This window comes from Eulemur rufifrons, chromosome 8 (genome assembly GCF_041146395.1).
Source record: "Eulemur rufifrons isolate Redbay chromosome 8, OSU_ERuf_1, whole genome shotgun sequence".
NCBI lineage: Eukaryota > Metazoa > Chordata > Mammalia > Primates > Lemuridae > Eulemur > Eulemur rufifrons.
In genome coordinates this window covers 28,050,642-28,066,713 of record NC_090990.1, presented here as the reverse complement: position 1 = coordinate 28,066,713, position 16,072 = coordinate 28,050,642, and the positions used below count along the sequence as shown (strand labels likewise).

The window sequence follows — 16,072 nt, the reverse complement described above, 5'->3', positions numbered from 1 at the left end:
CCTGCTGGGAGCAGGCTTCTGCTCGTGGATGGAGCTGTCCATCCATCACCTCCTGGACAGGGGTCTCAGGGACACCGCTCAGGGTCCTAGGGTCCTGGCAACCGAGACGAAAAATGCAGGGCTAGCTTTTGGGTGGAGGTGGCTAAGTGTTCATTTTCTTTTGGGGGGATCACTATCCCGGGGGAAAAAGTTGTCAGGCCTCTCCTCTCTTGGTGCCCTTGAGCACCTGCGAAGAACATCATTCTCAAAATCCCGAATCCGCAGAAGCCCTCAAGCCTTCAGGCCCCCTGCTCCAGAAAGCCGGAGAGGCATCCCTCCCACTTGCCTCGGGCGTGGGTCGATCGGGGGAGGAGGGCTCAGCTGTCCCTCGGCACACGTACAACAGCAGCAGCAGCGCAACACAGGCGACGCGAGTTGGACAACCCCCCCCACAGCGCCGCCGGCGGGCGGGGCTCCGGGCTCACAGCACGCCCGCCCCCTTCTCTCGCCCGGGACGCGCCTCCCTCCTGCAGCCCAGCCCCGTGAGCTCCGCGTCTCCGCCGCCGCCGGCTCCGGCCGGGCCGGGTCAGAGCCGGAGCATGGAACCTGGGGAGCCCCGGGAGCCCCGCGAGCCCGGGCCTGGAGCAGAGACCGCCGCGGCTCCGCGCTGGGAGGAAGCCAAGGCTTTCTACGACAACCTCGCGCCCAAGAAGAAACCCAAATCGGTAAAAGCAAGGCATGGATACGGGGAGGCGGGGGAAGGGTCACCCCGGGGGAGGGGTCGTCCCCCGGGAAGGTACCCTTGGTGCCCCTCCGGGAGCGGACGCAGTTCCTCAGCTCCAGAATGCGCCCAGCGGTTGGCGCCGGCTCCGGTTTATTTTGGGAGCTCTGCTCCGGTGTTTTTTTCTCCTGACTCGGGTTCCACGCCAGGATCCCCCTCCCCCATGCTGTCATCAGGGCCCAGCTAGTGGCCGGCAGCTCCAGCCCCTCCCGGGCAGCCGGGGAGCACGGACAGCACTTGTTGGCAAAGCCGGTCAGCAGCGTCTGCCCAAGCGCCCCGGGCTCGGGTCAGTAGACTCTGGAAACCCAGCTCCTCGCTGTGAGCTCTGGTCTCCGCCATCTGGGCGTTGGGCTCCGGTCTGAGCCTCTGCATTCGGGCTCTGGATCAGAGCTCTGCGCCCTGGGCTCGGGGCGCTGCGCTCCCAGTGTCCTAAGGGAAGGGAGCTGCTTGCTCCAGGCAGTGCGATCCGCACTCTGAGTCTGGGCTTGGCGCCCCGGGTTCCTGGCTCCCAACGCTGGACTCTCTGCGCCCCACCTGCGGGCTGTACTCCCCTCGCAGTGGGATTAACATCTCTGCAACCCGAGTGGTGGTGTCAGCCCTTTGGGACCTCACGCAGAAGAGAGAACTCTTCTCCACCGGACAAGTTCATGATGCCCTGGTCTGCCCCTGGACCTTGCTCACTCCAGCTTCCCAGATCTCAGAGCTTGGGGAGGGGACTGAGGGTTGAGGTTGGCCCAGAGCAGTCTCCAGCTTGATCTTAAAGCATCCCGCTGCTTCCCTCCAAAGCCCCTTCTCCAGGAGGCCCATCCTGTAAGGAGTCATTCACTTCACTCTTCCAGGCTGTGGCTGGGAGGTAGGGATTGAGAAGTTAACTCAGCTGAGGCCCTGCCTTAGGCGCTCGTAGTGCACAGATGGAGGCTCTGGGCACGGTTGGTGCGCAGTAAAAGACCCTACACGATGCAGTGGGAGCGCCGGGAGGGAATGACTTCAGATGGGGAAAGCTTTGTCGAGGTGGCATTTGAGCTGATCTTAAAGCCTTAGCAGGTGGAGTTTCCCAGGCAGAGCTCGGGAAATAGGATGGGGAAAAGGCATGGAGATGTCTTTGAAACTCGGGACTCTGTTCCTGAGAAAGTAGTGAGGGGGAGAATGCAGGATTGTTGGGGAGAGAGTTGGAGGGATGTGTGAGAGACCATGGAGGGCCTCGAGGGTCTTGTTAAGGAGCCTGGACCTTAGGCAGTGGAGTTAGGGATTTTCAAACTGGGTTCCGTGGAGCCCCATGTTTCAGGAAATCTGCACACATGTGAACCCAATTTATTTTCTTTCTTCAAACTATGTTTTAAACAATTAAAAATGTGTAATAAAACTCAACTCACTCAAATGTGTTAGGTGGACATTTTAGCACCTTGAAGACCACTCACATATTAACTTGTGCTACAGGTTGATTATTTTTTAGCAGACTTCAGAATAAATGTTTCCTGTGGTAGGAGAGCATTCTTTTTTTTTTTTTTTTTTTTTTTTTGAGACAGTGTCTTGCTCTGTCACCCTAGGTAGAGTGCAGTGGTGTCATCGTAGTTCACTGCAACCTCCAACTCCTGGGCTCAAGCAATACTCCTGCCTCAGCTTTGTGAGTAGCTAGGGACTACAGGCATATGCCATAATGCCTGGCTAATTTTTAGTAGATTCAGGGTCTCACTGTTGCTCAGGCTGGTCTTGAACTCCTGGCCTCAAGGGATCCTTCCACCTCGGCCTCCCAGAGTGCTAGGATTACAGGTGTGAGCCACTGTGCCTGGCTTAGGAGAGCATCTTGAGATTGCAAAGCTTGCAGTTTAAAACAAAACAAAACAAAAAACCTCTTACCGTTTGCAACCACTTATTGTTGTGAATCAGGACTTTCTCAATACTGTGCAAAAGCAAACACAGAAACAAATTGGCTGGATGCTGAAGCTTAAACCTACACTAATATCCTAACCCCTAATTTCAAATTTGTTGTCATCCAAACAACTGTGCTCCTTTCACTGATTGACTTTATGATAAGTACATTCATATATATATAATGCATTTTAATTTGTAAAATTAATGTATACCAATTAAATATGGCAATATCTGGTTTACATGTTAGGGTTCGCCCAGGAGTTCATTTGAATAAAAGGTCAACCTACTTTTTAAAAATATACAAAATCCATTATTCAGCAATTGTAGGATTTTTCAGCAGGGAATTAACTTGGTCCCATTTTTATTTTAGAAAGATCACTCTGGGGCAGCGTGTCGGATGGATTGGAAAGGGCGAGCCTGGCAGCGGTCATACCTGTGAGAAGGCTGGTCCCTGCCTGAAGAGGAAGCTTAGAATATTGTGGACTGAGGGCTGGAGAGGAGGAGACAGAGACTGGGGTCTGGCATAGTGAATGCATCAATGCTCAAAATCCCTTTATTCCCCAAGCACCAGGGAACAGGAGAGCCCAGGCCCAGCAGTCAGCCTCGGCCCCTAGGTCACCCCTGACCTTCACAGCTCTCTGAGAGGCAAGGAGCCTGGAGGCTTCCTGGCTGCTATTCCTTCCTGCAGTAGCCCCTCTTCCCACAGGCTATTTTGGGAGCATTAGGCCTTGTGGGCCCCATCGGGGTCTGGTCTGGACTTATTCTCATTCCCAGGGGCCTGAGTGAAATATTTAACCCCAAGACCCATTGATGGCCCTCTCCTCGTGGGGTCAGAGCCCTTCCTCAGTCCAGAGCTACCCTGTCCCCCTCTCCTCCGTCTGCACTTCTCTTTCCATCCTGCTACAAAGAACAGCTTTTTGGCTATGTTCATATCTTGGGCCCAATAGGCAGAATCATGTTGGCCTAAATGGGAGGTCCTCAGGCAGGCCAGGTGGGGGGGGGGGCTGCCCTTTGTTATCCCTCCATCCCCATCTGCCAACCCAGAGTAGTCTGCCTGTCCCTCAGTCCCACTGGAAGGCAGAGAGAGCCGGCAGGACCTTGGTTCCCTGAGTTGTTCTGATCCAATTCCCAGTCCAGGATCTGGGCTTCTTTCTGATTTCTGGAGGGCCTGTTCCTGGGTGCTCCTGACAACACATGACCAGCTGACCGCCCTCTGCAGCCAGGTCCAAGAGGGTCTGTACATGGTGGCTTCTTTCACCTGTTCCTTCAGCTAGCCTGGAGCCTGGACAGGCTGTCATCTATCCTAGCAGGGACGCGGATTTCCTACAGCAGTGTATACCCTCTTGCCCTTAGACTCCACCTCACCCTTACTGTGGCACAGTGGTCTCAGTGGGAAGACAGCCCTGCCCTTAGAAACCTCAATCTGAGGGTATGGGGGTCCCTCAACATTTCCCCCCATCTGGAAAGGGAGGGCTGGGGGAGGTGTTTCCAGGGAAGTGGCTGAAGTGGCAGGCAACAAGATCTTCTGGGAGCTACTGAGGAGGGAGGGGCACACTAAAAGGCCTGCTGCGTGGACAGTGGCCAGGCTAGAGCCCAGGGACTTGGGATCTCACTCTGGCTCTGCCTTGACTTTGCTGTGTGACCTAGAGTAATACCCTGCCCCTCTCTGAGCCTATTTCTCCATCTGTAAAACAGAGAAGTAGAGACTCTTGGGGCCGAGGCAGCCAGGATGTTTTTCTTGCAATGGCCATGGGTGGGTGGGATGGGGTCTAGGTAGGTCAGCCAGAGGGGACCCAGGACTTGGCGGTCTGGCAGGGACTGTGGGACAGAAAGTGAGTAGTGTGAGTTTGGCTGGCTGCCTAGGCTGGAGCAGCTGACTTGGGAACCTGCCTGAAGGGGCTGGAGGGCAGCTGGTCCTCTGTTCTTGAAGGCATGATGGGCCTGTCCCTGGGGCAGTAAGCCCAGCGGAGGGTCACGCTCAGCTGAGGCCTGCAGGCTCCCTGGGTTATGAGAGGGTCTCCCCACCCTTAGGACACACAGACACATGGTAGTGTGGCCAGCAACTGGGAGAGGCATTTGGGCAGAGTCTCGGAGGAGAAGCACCTGTCCCACCGCTGCCTTACTCAGACCCTGCCGGCCACATACACCCGCTGGGTTGGGGTTAAAAGTCAAATGCAAATTGAGGTGCAACACACGACCTTGGGGAACTCCTTTGTCTTCCATTCCTATTTTAAGGTTCTAAAGCTACATTAGCCACTAATTATATGTAGCTATTTAAGTTAATTAAAATTAAATAAAATTAAAATTCAGTTCCTCAGTCTCACTAGTCACATTTCAAGTTGTTCCATAGCCACATGGGCAGCACAGATTATGGAATATTTCCATTATCACAGAAAGTTCCGTTGGTCAGTGCTCTTCTAAGAGATGGCATACATCTCTGCCTTGGGGATGGATCATAAGCTCCACGGGGCCAGGGATCATACCTGTACTGTTTCCTGCCATGTCCCCTGCACAGTGTCTGTCACATGGTAACACCCAACTTTGTCAACTGCCTGGATCCTAGGCTTCTTGACCCCAGGGTTGAGTACATGACCCACAGGGCTGTCAGAGCAGGCCAGAAATTGAAGTACATCCGAGTCTTTTTTTTTTTTTTTTTCAGAGGCAGGGTCTCGCTCTGTCACCCAGGCTAGCGTGCAGTGGCATCATCATAGCTCACTGCAACCTCGAACTCCTGGGCTTAAGTGATCTTCCTGCCTCAGCCTCCTGAGTAGCTGGGACTATAGGCACATACCACCGTGCCCAGCTAATTTTTCTATTTCTTGTAGACACAGGGTCTCGCTCTTACTCAGGCTGGTCTCAAACTCCAGGCCTCAAGCAATCCTCCCACCTCGGCCTCCCAGAGTGCTAGGATTAAAGGTGTGAGCCACTGTGCCTGGCCCACCTATGAGTCTTGACCTCAATTTGAGCCCCTCTTTTCTCATCTATGAAGTAGAAATCATGACCCCAGGACTGCTCAGGTCACACAGAGATGTGGTAGGACTCTCTGGGTGTCTGTGAGTCCCTTGGGTACCCATATTCTGATCCCCACTTAGGGACTATATAAGGGTCCAGCTGCTGTCTGGGGTGGCACGCCCCTCTCTCTATTCCATTGGAGTGGGTATCTTAGTCCATTTGGGCTACTGTAACAAAGTTCCTTAGACTGGGTGGCTGATAAACAACAGAAATTTATTTCTCACAGTTCTGGAGGCTAAGATCAAGATCAAGATGCAGGCAGATTTGGTGTTTGGTGAGGGTCTGTGTTCTGGTTCATAGAAAGTGCCTTCTAGCTGTGTCCTCATGTAATGGAAGGAGCAAGGTGGCTCTCTGGGGTCCCTTTTATAAGGGCACTAATCGCATCATGAAGGCTCTACCCTCATGACCTAATCACCTACCTATTAATATCATCACCTTGAGGGTTAGGTTTCAACATGTAAGTTTGGGGGTGACACATATATTCAAACCACGGCAGTGGGGAAGGAGTTCTGGGGCCTTCTGAAACCTAGCACCTGCCTGCTTTGCTGGGTTCATCTGTACCCACCCCACATTCCCTGGCCGCTGCTCACTTTGTGAATGCCCTGTGCACATGCACACCTCCTCATGCCTTCCTGCACCCTACTCCTCCTTCAAGGCTTCACTCAAAGGCCTCCCCTCCCATGACAACATCTCTGAAACCCTGTCACCAATACTTTGCTTTCACTTCTGTTCTGTGTCTCTTGTCTTAGCTATAGTTATATATAGCTTAGTTATAACAGAATGCCACAGACTGGGTAATTTATAAGGAAAAGAAATGTATTTGGCCCATGATTCTGGAGCTGGGAAGTCTGGAGCTGGGAAGTCCAAGAGCATGGTGCCAGCCTCTGGTAGGGTCATCCCCTGGTGGAAGGCATCACATAGCAAGAAGTCCATGTGAAAGCAATAGAGAGAAAATAGAGATCAAGCTTATCCTTTTATTTGGAGCCCACTTCTTCGATAACTAACCCAGTGCCATGATAATGGCATTAATCCCCTCGTGAGGTCAGAGCCCTCATCACCAAATCACCTCTTAAAGTTCTCACCTCTCAACACTGCTGCATTAGGGATTAAGTTTACAACACATGAACTTTGGGGGACATATTCAAACCATAGCAACTCGTTTTCTTCCCTTCTGCATTTGAGTTCTCTGTTTACCTATCTTTCTCCCCTACCAGCCTGTGAGCATGAACCAGGTGTTTACCAGGACCACTAGGCAGGTGCCTGGCACAAAGACCCAGTAAATTCTTGTCAAATTTCCATGAACCAAAAAAAATATTCTCGGAGCCCGTACTACATATAAAGCAATCTGAACAGATTAGGGTGATGCACTGGAATTTCTAGTTCATGTTAAATTTCTCATTGCATGTATTATTTCTCATTGAAATATATTAAAAGCATATTGAAATATATTAAAAGCTCAGAGGCACAAAAAGTTTACTGAGTACCTCTGTGTGCTAGGCATAGTACTAAACACTAGAGATGCAATAATGACAGGGTACTCATGGTTCCTGCTCTCTCAGAACTGAGGCATGGTTCTGCTTTCTCCTTAGAACTCTGCCTAGAAAGAGAAACAATTAAATAAGCAATTATAATTTAATGTTAAATTTTACCAAGAAGGAAATCCCTAGGAGAGGTATCAAACTAAAAGACTAGGGGTGAGGGACATCTAGTTTGAGACCCAAAGGTTGAGTAGAATTTAGCTGGACAGAGAGTCAGGGAAAGCACACGGGACAAAGGGAATAGCATGTACAAAGGCTCAGAGAAAGAGGGGGAAGGTGTGACTGGATGGAGAAAGGTCAGATTGAGCAAAGCCAGGGAAGGGGACGGTGAAAGTGGCAAGAGAGGTAGGGGTCTGTTGTGAAGGGCTTCCTACTCCACACTAAAGGCTGCTGACCTCAGAACAGTGGGCCCTGCTGAAGAACTGGGCTGTGACCAGATCTGAACGTTAGAAAAATCTCCTGACAGTAGCGAGAATGACAGATTGGAGGGGGTGAGAAATGATGATGGCCTGGACAGAATGAAGTGGATGGATTCTAGTAGAGTTGACTCATCATGGTGACTGAACGATGGGAGAAGAGGGTGGAGGCTGACTTCCGGGCTCCTGCTTGGGTGATGAGTGGATGGTGGTGCTGAGCATTCAGATGAGGAAAGGGGAGGGAGGGAGGTCAGGTTTGAGGGTGGAGGAAGTGGCCTTGGGAATGTTGAGTTTGAGTGTCTGTTAATCAACTGGGGCAGTTTGACACATGAGACTGGAGCTCAGGAGACAGATCTGGGCTGGAGATAAATTTTTTTATATAATTATGTTTATGGGCACCATTTCTTCCTAAGGGCATGTAGCTCTTGTTTTATAACGGAAACTGTCTGGATATCATCTCCAGCATCAGTCATACTTTGGCCACATACATTGTCTTCATTTTTCTGTTGTGTCCAGATGGTCAACTAGATTGCAAACTCCCCCGGGGCATGTCCCTCCATCAGATTGTGTTTCTAGTGGGGGAGCCAGCACCTCCCTCAATCCCCATCTGGTCCTGCATAGATGGGGTCCTGACCTAAGTCTGCCCCTGCCCAAGGCTGAGCCTCTTTAGGATAGATATTGGATCTGGGTCTTCTCCATGTCCCCAGTCCCCAGAGGGGCGTACACTTGAGCACTTGCCTCGGGGCAGGTCTGAGTGACAGTTGCTCCTACTGCACCTCTGCAGCCTAAGCCTCAGAATGCAGTCACCATTGCTGTGTCCTCCCGAGCCTTGTTCCGCATGGACGAGGAGCAGCGGATCTACACGGAGCAGGGCGTGGAGGAGTACGTGCGCTACCAGCTGGAACATGAGAATGAGCCCTTCAGCCCTGGGCCGGCCTTCCCTTTCGTGAAGGTGAGGGGGCAGTTCCACCACTAGCTCATACAGTGCCTTTGTGGGGATTAGAAAGAAGCACTTCCATGGGTGTCTGAGAAAGGAAAAGGGGCCCCCTCTGGGCAGATGCAACCCCACAGGTGCACAGCTTGGGTAGGGGATAGAGCCTTTGTGGAAAGAAGAGGCCACCCCATTCTCTGGGCTAATGCAGCCCCATGCCTGGTAACCAGCTTGGCGAGTGGAACATGGGCTAGATTAGCCCCTCACCCCTTTAGAGGGGAGCCCCTGAAGAGTAAGCAACTCACACAACGGTAGAGAGTGGCATTAGGAGGAGGTGGTTCGTATGCACTGATCTCATCCCCAGCCCAGCCCCTGACCTCCCCTCTTCTCCCTTCATTGGCTCCCTGGCCACCAACTCCAGGTATCATTCCTTGTGGGTCTGAGCTGGAGGGTGCCCTGTCCCTTCTAGGCTCTGGAGGCTGTGAACAAGCGGCTGCGGGAGCTGTATCCTGATAGTGATGACATCTTTGACATCGTCCTCGTAACCAACAACCATGCTCAAGTGGGTGTCCGCCTCATCAACAGTATCAACCACTATGGTGAGCGTGAGCATGAGGGGTTTGGCCCTGGGATGCCCCAGCCAGACCCCCCGGGGATGGGGCCACACCTCTGCAGGGTGGGGTTGTATGGACTGGAACCTGAAGCCCGTGTTGTACTGGTAAACTGGCTCTTTAAAACAAACAAACAAACACACAAATGAACGAAACCTTAATTTGCAGCATTGCCAGTTTTCAGGGCATAAATATTTCTATCAGGGCTGATTTCAAGCTACCAGTGGCTGAACAACATAGCTGGCTCACAAAATTCCTAAATGTGTAACCATCGGCTCTTGTAAACCTGTCCAAGCCAGCTCCGGCATACCACTGAGGAGGCCCCACTCCCAGCGAGATTGGGCAGGGCACTTACTGCCTCTGTGCCTCAGTTTCTCTAACTGTGGTGGGACTAGCAGGCCCCATAAGGCTGCTGGGAGAATCAGGGCCAGCTATCATGGTGAAAGGGCTTTATGTCTTAGTCCAAACTTGTGATTGAAAGTAATAGACCCAGGCCGGGCGCGGTGCCTCACGCCTGTAATCCTAGCACTCTGGGAGGCCGAGGCAGGCGGATCTTTTGAGCTCAGGAGTTCAATACCAGCCTAAGCAAGAGCGAGACCCCATCTCTACTAAAAAAAAAAAAATAGAAAGAAATTAGCTGGACAACTAAAACATATATAGAAAAAACTAGCCGGGCATGGTGGCAAATGCCTGTAGTCGCAGCTACTTGGGAGGCTGAGGCAGGAGGATTGCTTGAGCCCAGGAGTTTGAGGTTGCTGTGAGCTAGGCTGACACCATGGCACTCTAGCTAGGGAAACAGAGTAAGACTCTGTCTCAAAAAAAAAAAAAAAAAGGTAATAGACCCTCTGGAGCTAACTTAAGCTGAAGAGAATAATTTCTTACTAGGTTACGTTGGGTTACAGGGATGTCTCAGAACCACAGCGTTCTGAGAAATAAATAAACAAAATTGAGCCAACAAAGGCCTGGATCCAAGGACTGGAAATCTCTCCTGGGCTCTTCTTCTCTCTGAACCACGTGAGACCCTAATTTGTGCTTCTTTAGCAAGTTTGTTCCTTCCCCCCCCCCCCAGTCTCTTTCCCCAAACTGGATTTCTCCGCTTTTCCTAAACAAAAACCGTAATCAAGAAAAGCGGAGAAATGCAGTCTGGGGAGAGAGAGAGAGAAAAATAAACTGATGTTTGCAGGTTTACAAGGCCTTGTTTTAAGCAAGCAAGAGAGTGCAGTTAGCATTTTTTAATCCTAATTTCAAATTGCTGGGAGCAGGGGTGTGACATGGACGCTGAGCAGTCAGGACAGACAGCACCTGCAGCACTGAAGCAGGGTCTTGAGGGACCCCTGCCATTCCATGGAAACCCCTCTTTCCATTGTGGACCGTGTGGAGAACAGGGGTCCTCGTAAGGCGTGAGGGGAGTGATGAGTAACTCAAGGAGCTCAGAGCAGCAGCCATTTATCAACCAGCAAGTATTTCCCCAGCCATGGGGACCAGCTGACTGTCAGCCCAGGCTGGGAGAAAATGGATTGGCCCAGCCTGGTCAGGTGTCTGCCCCTGTCCAATCAGCTATGGCCAGGAGGGCGGGGCCCCACGGGCTTGGTTGGGGGACCCGCCTTTTGTAGCACTGTGATTCCTTGACAAGAGGATGTTTGTGATCATCCCCATTTCGTGGATGAAGGATGGGGGGGCTCCAAAGGGAGCGCTGGCCTAAAATCACACCGAGAATCTCTCTGCTGGCCTACCACACTCAAGGTGGCGTTCCCTGGGCACAGCGGGGCCACTGTGAGGCCCTGAGGGCTGACCCTGCCTCACCTGGGTACTCTACCTCCTCCTCAGACCTGTTCGTCGAGAGGTTCTGCATGACAGGTGGGAACAGCCCCATCTGCTACCTCAAGGCTTATCACACCAACCTCTACTTGTCAGCTGATGCGGAAAAAGTGCAGGAAGCCATTGACGAGGGTGAGTGGAAATGGGGAGGGTGAACATGGGGCATCAGGCCGAGGGATCACAGGGGTGGGAGGCCTGGTCCTCAAGCTCTGAGCAGATGCTGGGAGTTGCCGTGGTAACGAAGAAGAGGCTGTGTCATACTTTCCTTAATTCTTATGATCTGTCCTATAAACTCTGAAAACAAGGCCCTCCCCATTCCACTTTCCCACCTCCAGCCCTCCTGTGTTAAGGATGCATTTACTCCTCAGCATCATCCAGCCTTCTGTTTCCGTGGAAACCCTCCTTACAGCCCAGAAAGCTACTCCCTGAGCTCTGATTCCTGTATGACCATGCAGCCTCTGCTCCACTCTGGGCCAATGGGGAGGGAACCTGTATCTAGTCCAGCCTCAGCGGTGGGGTCTGGGAAGTGGCCAGCATCTGCAGCAGCTAGGCTGGCCAGTGCAGGGGGAAGTTAGGAGACCCAACTGCGGGTCCTGACAAAGAGAATTCCCCTCCATGTGTCTCTCTCCAGGGGCAGTGTTGAGTGGTATCCACAGTCTGAGGCCTCCCAACACGGTGCACACCCTATTGCATGTGGATATAAGAAAACAGGCCCACAGAGGAGTCACCCCCTGGCCTGAGAAGGCTCCTTAGGCTGGACATTAGTTGCAGGTTTCTTTACTAACAAACAATATATTCACTTTTCTCTTCCTCTTTCATGCTGCCTCCTGCCTGGAAGCCTGGCCTCTCTCCCCTGATGCCTGACTGCCCTGAGCTGCTAGGGAGCTCCAAGAGGCTTTTTAAAACCAGGAACCAGAAGGCATTTCCTCAGACAGATGCCACAGCCTTGGCACTGGCATATAGGGGTGTCTCTGTATGTCTGCAACTTGACCTCAGGCTAGGGAGCTGGGCAGTGGTCAGGAGGGAGGCCCTGCCCAGGGTAGGGGTGGCTCTGGGTCATCTTGGTTCCAGCACTCGCAGAGCTGAGAAGGTACCTGGCCTGATGCCTGGGCCTGGGCCTGCTTGTTGCGTTCTCAGGCTAGTGAAATCATGTGAGGCTGGCACTGCTCAGTCCTCCCAAAGCTTTCCTAAGCCCAGCCTCTGTGATCCTAGATTCCCTGAGAGCAGGGCTGAAGTGGCCTTTGGAGAGATGGAGCCTAGGGCATGAGCTCAGCCAGCTGTTCTCTGCCAGCACTGGCTCTCTGCCACCCAGTGCAGCTCTAGCCTCGAGCCTGAGTCACCCACAGGCATCCTTGACCCCCTGGAGGAGCCTACGGTTGCAGAGTCTATGCACACAGTCAGCTGTCACTTGTGCTGCCTCCTGGGGCCACCTAGGTTGTCTCCTGGCACCCTAAAAGAAAGGCATATCTGGGTGTCACTGTGGCTGGGGACTGAGGGTGCCCATACCCACCCCACTGCAGATTGCAGCCTGGCAGCTCAGCCCCAGATAGAGCGGAAAGGCCCTTAAGTTTACCTTGGTCCAGAAAGGGTGAGTGACTTGCCAGAATCAACCATGAGGGAGTGACCAAGGCCAAGCCAGAGTTGGGGCTCCTTCCCAGCCCCCCATAACTTTACATCAGCGGCCTGTGAGGAGCCCCTGGCAGGAGGGCATGGCCTGTGGGACCCTTCCTCTCAGCCAGGACTGATGTTCACCTGGTCCACACCTGCTTGACCTTACTAGGTATTAAAGTACTGAAAGACTGAAATTCCTTCATACTTGTTGGTAGATAGTTCCTGCCTTGAGTCCTCAGAACACCCTCCTGCCCCCTAGGAGTCCCCCAGACCTCTCCACTGAGCAGCAGCCAAAGGGGTAACCTGCCAAGGTGAGGGTCCTCAGAGCCCTGATTCAGAGCTATGGCTACTGCTCATTCTTCTTGGCTGGTGTCTGTGCACTACCGGTTTTTAAATAGTTTTAATATTAGCCTTCATTAGCCTTGCCCTGAGTTCTGGGTGAGGCAGGTGGGACAGGATAGTCTGAGATGCCCGGCTACTCCCCCTGGCAGGGGGCCCTATTCCCCAGCCTGATGACAGACAACACTTGCCTCTCTCCACCCAGGGATCGCAGCTGCCACCATCTTCAGCCCCAGCAGGGACGTGGCTGTGTCCCAGAGTCAGCTGCGCGTGGCCTTCGATGGGGATGCTGTGCTCTTCTCGGACGAGTCGGAGCGCATCGTCAAGGCCCACGGGCTGGACAGATTCTTTGAGCACGAGAAGGCCCATGAGAACAAACCTTTGGCCCAGGTGCTCCCCCTCGTCCCAGAACCCCTGAGTAGAACAAGGCAGCACTTCAGCCCAGAACCAGACCCCCGACTCAACCCAGCCTCCAGCCGGGTCCCCTCACCAAGCCTGAAGCCCGCATCCCTCTCACTCGGCCCCTGGCCCCCTCAGTGAGCTTCCACCCCTGCACTGAGCCTGCTTCCCCCTCCCTGGAGTCCCATCTTCTCTCCAAAGCCCCCACTCTCTCTCTCAGCCCCTATCTGAAGCCCCTACCCCCTCTTTGCAGCTCAAATCCCCATTTCTGAGGTCTCCATACCCTCCCCAAAGTCCCTGTTGTCTCTCTAGGTCCCCACCCCTTCTCTGAGGTCCCTGCCCCTCTCTGAAGGCCTCAGCCTCTCTCTGAAGCTGCCATCCTCTCTCTTCTCTGAAGCCTTCACCCCTCTCTAAGACCCTCCACCCCTCTGAGTGAGCTCCAACCCCCTTAGGAAGCCCTGTTCCCCTCACTGGAAACAGGGGAAGGGAACTGCTGGACTGGTGCCGCTCACTGGGGCAGGGAGGTCCAGCTGGGGGTGGGGTCTGGGGCAGACCATGTGACATGGGACACCTCCTGCCATCCATCCCTTGGCCCGGGACACAGGGATCCTCACTCATCCTCTCTCTGAGAGCAGAATACGCCCTGGAGTGTCGTAGAAATTCCCTAGAGTGGGGCTGCTGGGCTTCTCCAGTCCCACTGGGAGCTCCTGTTTGAGTTTTTAAAACCTGAGTGCTCAATAATCCCAGAGCTCCTCTCTCCAACAGCTCAGCAGGCCTCAGCTGTGGCTCCTGAATATTCATTTCACTTCCGTTCTTGTGCATTGCCTCTGCAATCCTTGGGAATCAAGGGCTAAACAGTTTTCCCGCTGAGTGGTAGGCAGAGAGAGGCCCAGGAGACCATGGCTTGCTCCAGGCCACCTGGCAAGTAAGGGGTCTCCAAGCCTAGAAGCTCACCTTTCCTTATTTCCAGCTGCTTTGGAAATAAGCAGTTTTCTTCATCACCATCTGGTTTTGCATTCACACTTCCTCATTAAGCTTCATTGTTCCAGGCACTGTAAAGAATAAGTCCTTTCTCTGGCCCTAGAAAGCTTGAACATGACAACCTGAGCCACTTTGTGCCTGATGGGCACGGTTGATGGTCAGCAGTTACACACTGGTCCATCTGTCCCAGCTGTTTACAGCTGGAGTCCATTCTGATTGGAGGGTGCCTATGCCAGAGCTATAAATTTTTTTTTTTTTTGAGACAGAATCTCACTCTGTTGCCCAGGCTAGAGTGCCGTGGTGTCAGCCTAGCTCACAGCAACCTCAAACTCCTGGGCTCAAGCGATCCTCCTGCCCCAGCCTCCTGGGTAGCTGGGACTACAGGCATGTGCCACCATGCCCAGCTAATTTTTTCTATATATTTTTAGTTGTCCGGTTAATTTCTTTCTATATTTTTTTTAGTAGAGATGGGGTCTCGCACTTGCTCAGGCTGGTCTCGAACTCCTGAGCTCAAATGATCCTCTCACCTTGCCTCCCAGAGTGCTAGGATTACAGGCGTGAGCCACTGAGCCCGGCCAATAGCTATAAAATATTTTTAATATCCTTCCTGCTGATGGGCACAGAAGGCCACATGTGTAGAGCTGCAGGACAGATACCCGTGTACCTTGGTGGGCGCATGGAGGAACATACATCTTAACAGGTGGCCTGGTACAGTTATTCTGACCCAGCCCCGATATATAATAATACAGACCCCCAGACTGGCATCAGCACCTACAGCCCCACTGGTGCACACTGTAGCCCAAACAGGCACAGCAGAACTAGCTGAAAGATTTAGGGATCCTGAGAAGCTTTCCCACCCCAAGCAACGAGACGCTAGTGCTTTAGGGAGAGGGAGCAAATGTTGGGAGGGGTAGAGCTCACAGTGTTCCCTTGCCTTCTCACAGGGCCCCTTAAAGGGCTTTCTGGAGGCACTGGGTAGGCTGCAGAAGAAGTTCTACTCCAAGGGCCTGCGGCTGGAGTGCCCCATTCGTACCTACTTGGTGACAGCACGCAGTGCAGCCAGTTCCGGGGCCCGGGCTCTCAAGACCCTGCGCAGCTGGGGCCTGGAGACAGATGAAGCCTTGTTCCTAGCTGGAGCGCCCAAGGGCCCCCTCCTCGAGAAGATCCGCCCACACATCTTCTTTGATGACCAGATGTTCCACGTGGCTGGAGCTCAGGAGATGGGCACTGTGGCTGCCCATGTGCCTTACGGCGTGGCACAGGCACCCCGGCGGACTGCACCTACAAAGCAGGCCCCATCTACACAGTAGCTGAGCCACCAGCTTTGCTGGGCCACATTGCTCCAGGCTCCCTATCATACTTTGACACCTCATCTGGTAGACCCTTCTAGTTCCCCACTGTTCTGCCCTTCTGCCTGGCTGCCCTCATCCCTGTGAGTGAGGTACTGGTAGGAAGTTGTGCAGACTGGGCTGGCGTTCTCACCATCCCTCCTTTGGGGTAAACCCTGTGCCATAATCCTGACCAGGACAATAGGACTGTGCAGAGCAGCTGGATTTCAGTGGGGAGTTGATAGGGCTGAGACTGGGAGGGGCAGGAAAGCCAGGATGCCTCCAAAGGGCTTGGGATGAAAACTAGCTCTGGGTAGTGCAAAGAACACTGCTCTAACCGAGAGTAGATCAGGCCTCAAAGCTCTGTCCTGGCATCACCTGCATGACTTTGAGTAAGTCCCTCCCCTTCATGGGCCCCAGTTTTCCCATCTTTTGGCTGGTTTTCAAACTCCCCTT

At 53.1% G+C, this 16,072-nt stretch overlaps 1 protein-coding gene and 1 pseudogene across 1 annotated transcript; both read left to right on the top strand.

The window, feature by feature from the left end:
• The first annotated feature begins 578 nt into the window (after positions 1–578).
• Positions 579–15,623, top strand: NT5C1A (5'-nucleotidase, cytosolic IA). Its single transcript, XM_069477731.1, has 6 exons — positions 579–704; positions 8,383–8,550; positions 8,999–9,128; positions 10,968–11,090; positions 13,114–13,298; positions 15,233–15,623. The coding sequence occupies exons 1-6, from the start codon at positions 579–581 to the stop codon at positions 15,596–15,598; spliced, it is 1,098 nt and encodes a 365-aa protein (XP_069333832.1). The 3' UTR covers positions 15,599–15,623.
• Positions 718–1,411, top strand: LOC138389076 (uncharacterized; annotated as a pseudogene).
• Positions 15,624–16,072: the final 449 nt, after the last annotated feature.